This window comes from Miscanthus floridulus, chromosome 2 (genome assembly GCF_019320115.1).
Source record: "Miscanthus floridulus cultivar M001 chromosome 2, ASM1932011v1, whole genome shotgun sequence".
In the NCBI taxonomy this organism is placed as follows: domain Eukaryota; kingdom Viridiplantae; phylum Streptophyta; class Magnoliopsida; order Poales; family Poaceae; genus Miscanthus; species Miscanthus floridulus.
Genome location: NC_089581.1, coordinates 136594565 through 136606726, shown reverse-complemented (window position 1 = coordinate 136606726; position 12162 = coordinate 136594565). Strand labels below are relative to the sequence as shown.

At 48.4% G+C, this 12162-nt stretch overlaps 3 protein-coding genes across 4 annotated transcripts in view; 1 reads left to right on the top strand and 2 right to left on the bottom strand.

Annotated features, from left to right (window-relative positions):
* LOC136537125 (probable polyamine transporter At3g13620) overlaps positions 1-6760 on the bottom strand; it is a 216707-nt gene extending 209947 nt beyond the window's left edge. The window contains exons 1-2 of the mRNA XM_066529197.1: positions 6664-6760; positions 5794-6156 (exon numbers count right to left, since the gene is read on the bottom strand). Coding sequence (XP_066385294.1) covers positions 5794-6156; positions 6664-6760 — 460 coding nt within the window. The remainder of the gene's footprint in view (positions 1-5793; positions 6157-6663) is intronic.
* LOC136530801 (glucan endo-1,3-beta-glucosidase 4-like) lies at positions 1570-5278 on the top strand. Of its 2 annotated transcripts, XM_066523528.1 has the most exons (6): positions 1570-1785; positions 1904-1972; positions 2887-3007; positions 3548-4456; positions 4543-4570; positions 4705-5278. In XM_066523528.1, the coding sequence occupies exons 3-6, from the start codon at positions 2941-2943 to the stop codon at positions 5036-5038; spliced, it is 1338 nt and encodes a 445-aa protein (XP_066379625.1). In that variant the 5' UTR covers positions 1570-1785; positions 1904-1972; positions 2887-2940; the 3' UTR covers positions 5039-5278. The 2 variants fall into 2 exon arrangements, with proteins under 2 accessions (XP_066379625.1, XP_066379620.1); XM_066523523.1 differs by lacking the exon at positions 1904-1972.
* Positions 6761-6817: 57 nt separating the features above from the next.
* LOC136539794 (probable polyamine transporter At3g13620) lies at positions 6818-11698 on the bottom strand. The gene is made up of 3 exons (XM_066531774.1): positions 11366-11698; positions 10271-11265; positions 6818-7707 (listed from the first exon to the last, which is right to left on the bottom strand). The coding sequence occupies exons 2-3, from the start codon at positions 11172-11174 to the stop codon at positions 7118-7120; spliced, it is 1494 nt and encodes a 497-aa protein (XP_066387871.1). The 5' UTR covers positions 11175-11265; positions 11366-11698; the 3' UTR covers positions 6818-7117.
* Positions 11699-12162: the final 464 nt, after the last annotated feature.

The following is a 12162-nucleotide window of genomic DNA, read 5'->3' as shown; positions in this document are numbered from 1 at the left end:
TCATACCCTCACAGGTCCAGTTTTATATTATAGGATGGAGGGAGTAATTAAGATGGATGTGGAGATGTGAAGATCGGGACAGTTTAAGGTAAGATCACGCTCTAATGTACAAAGACCCTAATTAATAATAGTAAGGTTAATTATAATAGTAAGATAAGATGGTTGCTTGGTGCGGATATGGGGACAGAGGCAGGTTGCCGGTAGGATCTCTCTCTGATAGTATATGTAGTACAGAAGAAAGGATGTAATGTAACGTAAAGTAGGGGCCGACGGAGTGGGTGTATGTGTGCTGTGTGCATGCATGCATGTGAGAACCCCGTCAGCAATCGAAAGGCAGGACGCAGCAAGCACTCGTGGCGCTCTTCTTGAGGCTGAGACTTATCCATAATTCATAGGAAAACTAGCCTTTGGATTCCACTTATATGATGGTGCAATCTAAAGTTAGTCCGGATGATGGATGGGCGGATGAACATCCGTGGCTAGCGGCGCGCCGTCGCCTGAGTGGACGCAACGCAAACAAGGGCGGATCGGCAGCTGATGATTTGGCGTGCGTGCTATTGGCCTGTTGCTGCTTTGCTAGCTCGGAATGGTTTCGGTCTGGAGCAGAAGCTAAAAGCAGAGCGGGAGGGCGATGTGTACGTAACTCGTGAGACGGGGAAACGAAGTTTGGTTGGAAGAGAGGAAAGGAAGCTGATGCGCGGATGGCCACCTGCTCGGAACGACCGCCGCGCCTGCGGTGGCCGGCCGGCCGGCCGGCCGAACTCCCTCCCTATTCTTTGGTTGGACCACATGCACATGTTGGACCGGGGATGATGGGCGGGATGGCGATGTGGCCAGTTTTTCTCCGTCTCTGGTGTGCTTTCAGCTCGGAGTTGTACCAATACGAACCGTCTTTCTTTGGAGCAGTTTTTGCCGCGTGCGTGTAATCGTCGACTTTAGCTCGGGGAGCTTCCGTTAGCTATCAGCCAGTTCTTGCTTCCCACTTAGGCCCCGTTCGTTTCTCCGGGAACGAAGCAAGGAAGAATTCCGGCCGGACTCGTTACTTTAATTTATATAGCTTCCACTACCGGATCGATTCCTCGCAACTAAGCGCGTGTTTAGTTTCCACCCCAACTTTCAAAAAAGTGCTACAGTACCCATCACATCGAATCTTACGGTACGTGCATGGAGCGTTAAATGTAGACGAAAAAAAACTAATTACACAGTTTGGTTGGAAATTGCGAGACGAACGTTTTGAGCCTAATTAGTCCACGATTGAACACTATTTGCCAAATAAAAACGAAAGTGCTACAATAGCCCAAATTCCAAAGTTTGGGCAACTAAACACGCTCTGACCGAAGAGTCCTTAACCTATATGCAATACTCTGCCAATGCCGTTTTCGTTTTCTTTGGCCGCTGCACCCACCGCCTCGCCTCATCTCCGCATCCCACTCCTTGTATTGTACGTATCTGTAGCGTCGGTTAGCGCGCGTCACCAACGTCCTAATCGCGCGCTCGATCCTGCTCTGCTCATTTGCCTGCACGAGGCGCTGCTGTTATAAAGCCAGGGCCTCAGCTTCCAAGCTTCCCTCCCCGGCCCCTAGTGCTAGTACCCACACGCCGCGTCGTCACGCCCTGCTCCTCTCCGCTGTTGCCACCTGCTCGCTTCATCAGATTTCGGGGAGTTCCAGATTAATAAGCAATTCCGATCGAGGCAGGGCTAGGCTTTCGTTTCGTCCGGGAGAAGCAAGCTAAAGGAAGGCGATCGGATCGGAGCCCATTGGAAAACGGGAGCTTCAGCCCGAGGTACGCCCATGGCTTCCCCCATTTCTTGCGATCCTCATCGCCTGCCTGCTATTTGCTTTCCATCTTCTCTTTTCCTTTTTATTTCTCGTCTGTCTGATGCCCTCCTCCTCTTCTCTAGACTTAAGTTTTTTTTTATGGAGGAAGTGCAACTTTTCTAGCTTTTGGCGAAGTCTACAACAGTACATCAGTATGGATAATATCTCAAATTGTCAATTAATTTGTTTCCCAAGTTCATGTTTTTGTACTTATGGATGTTAATATTTTTTATCCAGAAATTTGATCATAGTTAGAGAAGTTTGACCTAGGTTAATTCTGAAATGAACTATAATTTAAGACGGAGAAAATATAAAAGCTCACTGGATACATACATAAGTCAAATGACACTGTTTTATTTGGTTGCTATAGGCCATCAAAATGTAAATATTACTCCGTAAATGTTGATGCTATTTTCTAGGAAATTGGCCACTTAATTATTTTTTGGCTTGATCCAAATCTATAATTGCATTTTTCTTGGATAGAGGAAGTAGAACTTTTTGAGCTTTTCAAAGAGTCTACAAAAGTACATCACTATGGATAATATCAAATTCTCTATTAAATATGTTTTCCATGTTCATGTATTTGAACTCGTAGATGTTAATATTTTTTCAAAAGAATTAAAGAAGTTTGACCAAAGTTAATTCTCAAATAAATTATAATTTGAGACAGAGAAAGTATAAAATTTCATAGGACGCATACATAAGTCAAATGACTGCTTTTATGTGGTTGCCATCAGAACGTAAATATTACTCCTTAAGTTCCAAGGTACATGCCATTTTTAATTTTGTTTTAGGTCAGACTCTTCTAATTTGATCAAATTGTTAGAAAAATATATTAATATCTGCAATACCAAATAAATACACTATTAGTACATGTTTCATGTTAAATTCAACAAAACTCATTTCATGCTATAGCAGACATTGATGTATTCTCTTATATTTACTTGGTTATTAAATGTTGAGGCAAAATTAAAATATTGTATATTATTCTTCAACAGAGGAGTAGTATATATTTTCAGTTACATCTCTGCATTAAACTCTGAAACCGTCGAGCTGATAATTTCAGTTATCGGCGGAACCGCTACACAAGGCCTTCGATTGCACATCTTGGGGTGTGAGGATGTTGCAGAACCGGTGGAAGGGATGCATCTTCTTCTCCTTCGCCTTCCTTCTCTGCAACGTATCAGGTATGTAGGTTACGTTCTACGCAGGTTTCGGCGCCTTTTCCCCGAGTCTTCAGAGTTCAGAGGCACCGGGTTCCTTGTTCCTTCCTCACTTTTCTTTATCGTTTCCTGTCATCCCTAAAAACAACTTTCTTTCGTGTCCCTAAAGATGCTTTACTTCGCTAGAAATGCATGCATGTCATGTATGCCGATAACTGAATAAAGTGTAGAGGATTCCAAGGGGCCTTTTTTTTTTCATAAGCTAGTACAAAGGAGTAGGGATATGCCTGTGCTTTTTACACCCTTTCCATGCCTTATCTTGAGTCAACAAAGGCGTAAGGACACTTGTGCCATGCCCAAGCTTATCTGAACGATCTTCTCACTATTGTCTCGTTTTATATAAAATCAATGATGCTGTTTGGCACGTGTAACCAGTAATTAACTTCGTCTAAAATCCTGTTCTGAAATACTGAAGTCTGAATTACAGTGTATTGGGCTGCATTGCTATTTGGGCTAAAGCCGGATTTACTTACAGTACAAATTTCCATTTCCACAAACCCGCAGGCGTGGTACTGATGGCATCAGAAAACTCTCCGTCAGAGTTCGCCAAGCTCGTTCAGTCTAAGCAGACGAGGCAAGCTCGCGTGTGCGGAGCGGACCCTGCGCTGCTGAGCTCCCTGGCAGGCATCGACGACGCAGAGGTGATGGTCACCATCCCCAACGAGCAGCTGGATCACGTGGCCGAGTTCCAGGAGGAGGCCGACCTCTGGGTCGCCGCCAACATCGCGCGGTTCCTCCCGGCGACCAGGATCACGCACGTCGTGGCGGGCGACGACGTGCTGGTGGCAAGCTCCCCGGGCAGCAGCGCCTACTTCCTGGTCCCGGCGATGCGGAACCTCCGGTCCGCGCTCGCCGCCGCGGGCCTCGGCGACCGCGTCAAGGTGTCCAGCGCGCTGTCCAGCGAGGCGCTGTCGGACCCGGCGTGGTCGGGCGTCGTGGCCCACGTCCTGCGGTTCCTCGAGTCGTCGGGATCGCCGCTGTTCCTTAAGTCACGGCCGTCGGTGGCCAGCGACGCCAAGGTCGACGCCGCGTATGCCGCGATGCGCGCGCTGGGCGTCTCACGCGTCCCCGTGATCGCGGCGGACCTCGCGGCCGGCAGCGGCCTGGCGGTGGTGCCGTACTACTACTACGGCTACGGTTACACGGGTGGTCAGCGGCGGTCGCTGGCGACGGGGACGTTCTGCGTGGCGCTGCAGAACGCGGACCCGGCGGCGCTGCAGGCCGGGCTCAACTGGGCGTGCGGGCCGGGCCACGCCGACTGCTCCGCCATCCAGCCCGGCGGCGCCTGCTACCAGCAGAACAAGCTGCCGGCGCTCGCGTCCTACGCCTACAACGAGTACTACCAAAAGATGGCCAGCACCGGCGCCACCTGCTCCTTCAACGGCACCGCCACCACCACAACCAGTGACCCAAGTATCTTTTCATTTCCTTTTTACATCAAGAGATTGAGCAGTGTTCGTGAGCACTGATTAACGCCTTCGTGTGACTGCTCGTTTCAGGTTCAGGCTCTTGCGTTTTCGCGGGAAGGTGAGCACGGTTTATTTCAAACTCTGCAATTTCTGCACGCACCAGTTCTGTTATGTTCTGCCAACCACTCGGAACGCTTGCTAGACTGACAGTCTGACGTGATCTCGTTTTCTTGGCACGCGTTGCGGTTTCAGCTCCACGGCGGGAGGCTCCAACTCGAGCGTGCCGGTGGGCGCGAGCCCGCCGACCAGCCTCTCCCCTCCGACGGGCTTCACGCCTCCAGTCGGCTCCAGCCCCCCGTCGTCGTCGGAGTTCACCCCTCCGTCCGGCTTCACCCCGCCAGCTGGAGGCGGCTTTGGACCGGGCTTCGGCACCCCGCCGGGTTCCTTCAATGGCACCGGGTCGTTCGGGCCGAGCGGCACGCTCAGCCCTTACAACGGCGTGCCGCGTGGGTTGTCGCGCGCCGGCTTGACGGCTCTGTCTGCCGCCGCGGTCGCCGTGCTTCTCGTGTCCATGGATGCGATGTGAATTACCGATGCAGATATCTGGATTACCTCTATTAGAGACTAGACATCCATCCCTTTTCGTGTCTATGTTCTTGATTATTGAGCTATTGGTCATGTAGATGTCAGTGTCAGATCAGATTTGTATTATGTATTGAAGTCGTAAATATGAAGCGGATATCTGTATGTATGTGAGTTGGGACAGTCAGGGTTCTGATGAGATGAGCGCATGGATATATGTATGTATGACACGACACAAATCTTTAGTACAATGATGATTTTCATTTTTACAGGTTTGGAACCAGAAATGTAGGATGTAGCATCCTGTTTTTCGTATCGATTCATCTGCCTGCCCGTGACAGTTCAAACTTCGATGTTCAAATTCAAACCGTGTGTGCAGATGCGGCAGCATGATCTCCTTGTCCCTGCTGCCCTTCAAACCTGAGCCACCTGTTGGCCCTGCACAGCCTCATGGCGCCGTGGAATCCAACACCAAGCGCCGTGATATATTGTCGAAGGTGATATATTGTTATATAGCATAATAACCCCACTAATAGTAGCCTTTTAAAAAAAATAGTAGCCTAGAGGAGCAGTCATCATTATTACCTAACGTTATCTATATATCGCTTTTGATACCGTTCGCTTGAACTTATTAGCCGGCTTATCAGCTAAAATTTACGGTATTTTTCTCTCACAACAGAACAACTTCCAGCCGAAGAGGACCTTTCCATACCGCAATCATATCATGCGTACGTCGACACGTCGTACTGTAGCACGTACCTGCAGCATCGGCCAAGTAGCCGTTGGTCCAAGCCTCCGGCGCCGCGTCCGTGGCCGCCATGAGCGGCAGCAGGTAGCTGGCTGCGATCAGCACCACCGCAACACCCAACGCGCGCGGGAACGTGCGCTCCGGCCGCTCCACCTCGCCGGCCATCGTGCTGGCGCTGTCCCAGTAGTTGAGGTTCCAGAACACCGTGTTGAAGAAGAGCGGCCAGTCCCTGCTCCTGCCCTCCACCTGCACCGTCCACCGCCGCGGCCGCACCTTGGGCACCGCCATCCCGAGCACGGACGGCGCGAGGGACACGAGCCCCAGCGCCACGGCGCACCACCCGACGACGCTACGTTGAAGACATATGTTGTACTCTTTTTTTTTTGTTTGATGAGTTTTTCTAAAGTTCCACGTGTAAGGTTTTTAATAAGGCAACAATGTGCAAATGCATTAACCGACAATAATGTACTCTTTCTCCATATTTTTTCCATTGGGTTTTTTGGAGTTTTAACGAGACATGTATTTGTCATGGTATTCGTCCAAAGGAGAGTGTTAAGAATTCCTCAATTAGAGGATTGATTGGCTAATACCATATATGCCCCGAAGGCTATATCTATATAAAGGGACTAGATGTATATGTGAATAGATGAATGAAGAGATGACTCTCTCCCACATATATTTGTCTCCTGTGTTCTTGTGGGTTGTTCTTGAGAATTGGGAAGGAAAACGGGGTCTGCATCTACAACTTCTATACGCCTCTTTCATAGGATTGGAGACGGAAAACGGATCTAGCAATCCATGAACAAGTCGATTCTCAATAGGTTTTTCTTCTCCTTTTTTTTCTGAGAAACATCCTGCTTTGATTGGTTGTCTGGCCTAACCCCAGACCAGGCCCATGTGGTGCACCTTGCCGCCGTTGTTTCTGGTCGGCAGATCTGCTTCCCGCAGCCTGGTTGGCTGGACGAACGCACGATTCATCCTGGGCCTGTCCCGACAGGAAAGCGAAAATCGGAGCGACCATTCCTCAAGTTGTAATGGAAATCCAATGGCTTGGTGAGCTTCTAGTTTCAGTTACAGTCCACCCGGGCCGATGCAAGCCGGAGGGACAAAGCCGGCCTAGCACGGGACACTCTGGGGGACATGTGATTGCATCACTCTTTTTCTTTTTTCTTTTTACCATACACATGCAGTCAATCTACATAGAGCTCACGAACTCTTCACATGAAAATAATGTACTACGGCATGAGAAGCGTTGTGTTGGATTTGGATACACCTGCTGACATGCATGCCTCGGAGACTGGGACTTCGGGGGGTGACAAGTGACAGTTCATTCATTCAAACTCGGTCTCCAGCAGAAACGACGGCATCCCCCTGGTGATCTTCAGCCGCGGCAACCACGCCGGTCTTGAACCTGAGCCACTTCCTGGACCTGCACAGCCTCATGGCGCCATACAATCCAACGCCTAGCGCCGTGAGCCCGCCGGCGAGCGCGAACACCCTCCACCCGGCCACGACGCACACGTACGCCAGGAACGCCGACGGCACGGCGCACATGGCCGCCAGCGCGGGCAGCGGGAGCGGCACGCGGTAGGGCCGCTTCAGGTCGGCCCGCGTGGCGCGCAGCCACAGGAACGCCGTGAACTCCAGCAGCGTGCCCAGGCTGTAGAGGAAGTTGGCCGTGGCCACGACGTCGTCGAAGCTGAGGAAGGAGACGGCGAGCGTCACCGCCGTGGAGGCGGCGATGGCCACCCACGGGGTGCCGGACAGGGTGGCGCGGCTCGCGAACACGGCCGGGAGCAGGCCCAGCTCCGCCATGCCCAGCAGCTGGAACGCGCCGCTGCTCAGCTGGGCCTCGAACATGCCCACGGACGACAGAACTGCCCCGGCCTCGATCCAGTACTTGAGCCATGGGCCTCCGATGATGCCTGCAACACGCGCACGCACCCAAGTTTCAGGCCTTGTGTATGATAGCGGGCCTACTACATGGGCCTCCGTCGCCGGTCATGCAACTCTTCATTTGCCGACATTTTCAGATTGATTGAAATAGCGGTCACAAGTCATATAACTGTTCATTGCGCTCTTTTTTCAAATGAGGCTCTGTATGGTTTTTGAGTGCTTTTCAGGAGAATCTCTATCATCTCCATATCTCAGTTAGTTAAAAGGTATCTTTAATATTCCCTAGTACAAAATTCTTGACCAATAAGTTTTCTTTGTATAGAATACGGGAGACAAGTTTTAATAACTCATAAGTATTAGCTGGGTCCACTAATACTTCCCTTTGCAGTTACTCGGTATATTCCCGGTTGGGGTCACTCAACACGTTCCAATGAGATCCATGTATATTGACATGGATCATAAAATTAGAAAATTTAGCCTTATACTACAATAGAACTCAACTTTGTTATATCCCCTCTGTTTTAAGTCATTTTGACTTTTCTAAATACATAGATTTTACTGTGTATCTAGATATATAATTTTCAACGGTGGGAGTAGATGCAAAACTAGATATGCGATAAAGTTGTAGCAGTTTTGTAGCTAAGCGTCAAAAACAGCTGTACTCCTATGATACTTGTTAAAATAGTTGTAGGTTTGAGGGTACTATGACTAAGTAGTGCTAGTTTTATTTTATGAAATTTATTCGTGTACCTATGATTTATCGATGCAATTACAAGTAAAAACTAGATTGCCTCCCACAAGATATTTTATTAGAAGAAATCTCAACCACATGGTGTAGAAAAAAGTTCAGGAACCAACACCACAAAAATGATTTTTTTTAATATGTTCATCTAAGCTGCAAACCACATGCATCACCATACATATTGACAAAAGTTCGTAACCTGATGCAACGCACGAGCATATATATATATATATATATATATAGGAAAAAATCTACTCCACCCCTTCAACTATGGGGGTTGGTCTACATAACCCCCTCAACTATGAAACGGTCTGATTTACCCCCTGAACTTTCCAAAACCGTCTATTCTATCCCCCAGGCGGTTTTTGACGGCGGTTTTCCTACAGCAACAGGGGTTTTGCTACAGTAACGGCGGGTTTGCTACAGTGGTGGGGTTTTGTCTTTTTTCTTATTTCCGCTGAATCTTTGAAAAATCATAGTAAATCACAGAAAAATCATAAAATGGAAAATCTAATTTTGTTGGACTCCACATGAGTAGATCTACACAGTGAACATATAATACGGTATGCTTTAGTACAATTTTTTTTGTAGCTTTAGATTAATTGGAAAATCCAATTTTGTCGGTAATTAATTAGAATTTATCTATAACTAAGTTATACATAGTCCAATGAGTACGAAATTTTTACTATAGTTTAAGCATATAATAATTAGCGTACCATAAAAATTTCACCATAATTGGACCATAGAAGCTGCAACTATGAATTATTCCAATTAATTACGGACAAAATTAGATTTTCCAATTAATCTAAGGCTACAGTAAAAATTTTGTACTAAAGCATACCGTATTATATATTCACTATGTAGATCTACTCATGTGGAGTCCAACAAAATTAGATTTTTTATTTTATGATTTTTCTATGATTTACTGTGATTTTTCAAAGATTCACCGAAAATAAAAAAAGGAAATTCAAACCACCATTACTGTAGCAAACCCACAGTTACTGTAGCAAAACCGCTGTTAAAAACCGCCCGGGGGTAAAATAGACGGTTTTGGAAAGTTCAGGGGGTAAAACAGACGGTTTTGGAAAGTTCAGGGGGTAAAACAGACGGTTTCATAGTTGAGGGGTGAAGTAGACCAAGTATGAAAGGTTAGGGGGTTAAGTAGACTTTTTCCTATATATATATATATATATATATAGTTACAAATAAAAGCATGATCTCACGTTTGCCTCCCACAAGATATTTTATATTAGAATAAATCTAAACCACATGGTCAAGAAAAAAGTTCACGAACCAACACCACAATGTGAACCTTTTTTTTTACTTTTACAATGGGAGGTCGAAACTCCTACCTGTAGGTCAGACGTGACATAACAGGTACACTACCATTACGCTATATGCACGTTGACAGTGAAATGATTAGTAGTAATTTCTAAAAATTTGATTTCAACGTTGTTTGAACGACGGCCATTATTATTTGATCTGAAGAACCGATGAGGTCACTTAGAGCCAACAAATTGCATTGGTCCAATCCATAGTTGACAACAAACAAGAACTGAACATAAGGAATCATTTTTTTTTGTTTCTAACGACCAAACAGGAGAGTATATACGAAGATTCTGATTGCACATACATATATGAGCACTTATCCTATATTTTGGATGCCTGATTTTTATTGTTCAGAGAACATGCAATTTTGTTATTGTTTGGCTATAGAAAAAAAAATTATAAGTTGTCTCTTGTGAGTTGTTTCTTTTTAATTGTAATAGTTTATTGTGTAAGATTGTTGCTTAAAAATTTCAAAAAAATTAGGCACACAAAGTATATCAACTCCTCCAGTTTATACGTACCGGCAGCATCGGCCAGGTAGCCGTTCGCCCACGTGTCCGGCGGCGCGTCCGTGGCGCCGGTCGCTGCCATGAGCGGCAGCAGGTAGCTGGCAGCGATGAGCACGACTGCCACAGCCAGCGCCCGGGGAAACGTGCGCTCCGGCCGCTCCACCTCGCCGGCCATGGTGCTGGCGCTGTCCCAGTAGTTGAGGTTCCAGAAGAGCGTGTTGAAGAAGAGGCGCCAGTCCTTGCTCCCCTCCACCTGCACCGTCCACCGCCGCGGCCGCATCTTGGGCACGGCTATCCCGGTCATGAGCACGAACGGCGCCAGGGACACGAGCCCCAGCACGACGGCGCCCCACCCAACGATGCTCAGGCCGGTGTAGTTGACGAAGGACAGGAACAGGGTCATGCCGACCACCGTGCCCGTGCGCTTCCTGCCGCCCGTGCCGGCGGCCACGGCGGGGATGACGCGGCCCAGGTAGTCGGCGACGAGCGCCGGGTACGCGGCGATGTTGATGACGCAGCTGAGGTACTTCCACGTGCCGAGTAGCGAGCCGGCGAGCGGGCCGAAGGCGAGGTCGGCCCACCGGACGAAGCCGCCGTTGCCGGGGAGCGCGGCTGAGAGCTCGGCCGTGACAAGCGACTCCGGGACGCCCCACGCGAACGGGAATACCAGGAAGCCCAGGAGCGTGAACAGCGGGCCCGCCGCCTTCACCGCGAGCTCGGCACCGTACGCCCCGCCGGCGACCTCGAAGTAGATGAGGAAAACGAGCGGAAGGAACGTGAGCTTGTTGCTGTTGCTGCTCCCGCGGCGGTGACCGTGGGTGTCCGCCTCTCCGCCGACGCCTTGCACGGACGTGCCATCTTCTTCTTGTTGTTGACGTTGCAGGAGCGGCTCGATTGTTTGGTTCTGTTGGTCCATGGTGGGATTAATGTAAGCTGGGGGTCTAGACTTTAGAGAGTGGAGCAAGTGTGCCGTTCATCGTCTTGAGTCCATCGACGGCGCGGGGGTCCTCCAAGTAATCCAGCCATTTAGGAGGAGTAGTATATTAATAATTCGCAAAAGAAAATAATTTTAGTAGTAGCATTATTAGTTTTTCGATAGAGAAATACTATCTAACACCCGGTTGTTTTGGGTCCCGTGAGCACGTGGTTTTTGGGCCCTTGAATCTGACTCCCCATCGGTCGGATGCGCAGATGCCCGAGGACGTGCTTCTGCTGCCGATGCGCCGCCGCTCACGGGCGCCCCCACGAACGCAGCCACGGAGCAGCCACACCGCCGAAGCTGACGATGCGCCGACGCCGACGGACGCACCACCGGTCGCAGTCACGAAGTAGCCCCGCCGTCGCCGCCGAGCCCCACTGTCGGACGCATCTGCGGGGCTGCCCCGCCGCCGTGCCGCACTGGGGTTGACGAAGGAGTGTGCAGGTCTCGGGTTGACGAAGGGAAATGGTGGGTGTGGATGCCTGTGCGTCTAGGGAAGAGAAGGGATAAGTTGGGAAGGGTGGGCCCCACCTAAATTTGTTTGCAATTTGATTTTTTTCTGAAATTTGTTTGCAATTTGTGAACAATTTGACGTATCTCTCTATGATATCTGCAATTCATACAAATAATTTGTAATTTTTTCTGAAAAAATTGGCATATATTTCCATGAGATTAGCAATCTCCCCAAATTACATCACTCTGTTCAATAAATTACATTGAAATATCATTGTAAATATAGTAATAAAACAGTGTAAATATAACTAGAAGACAATATAAATGTATGGACAAAAATCAAGTGCCAGTAGCTTCTAAAATACTCGGTTGTTGGATAGATGCATGATAACAGTAGTATCATTATTGAATGAGCCCTGCCTCATCATCATGAATACAAACAATAGAGTTAAATACATTAGTGATCCTTAAA

Bases quoted from the DNA above. Each gene is read 5' to 3' on its own strand.
- LOC136530801 (XM_066523523.1), top strand. From the start codon at position 2,941: ATGTTGCAGAACCGGTGGAAGGGATGCATCTTCTTCTCCTTCGCCTTC. The intron at 3,008-3,547 runs GTATGTAGGTTA...ACAAACCCGCAG, and splicing joins CCTTCTCTGCAACGTATCAG to GCGTGGTACTGATGGCATCA. The intron at 4,457-4,542 runs GTATCTTTTCAT...TGCTCGTTTCAG, and splicing joins CACCACAACCAGTGACCCAA to GTTCAGGCTCTTGCGTTTTC.
- LOC136539794 (XM_066531774.1), bottom strand. From the start codon at position 11,174: ATGGACCAACAGAACCAAACAATCGAGCCGCTCCTGCAACGTCAACAA. The intron at 7,708-10,270 runs GTACGTATAAAC...CGCGTGTTGCAG, and splicing joins CTACCTGGCCGATGCTGCCG to GCATCATCGGAGGCCCATGG.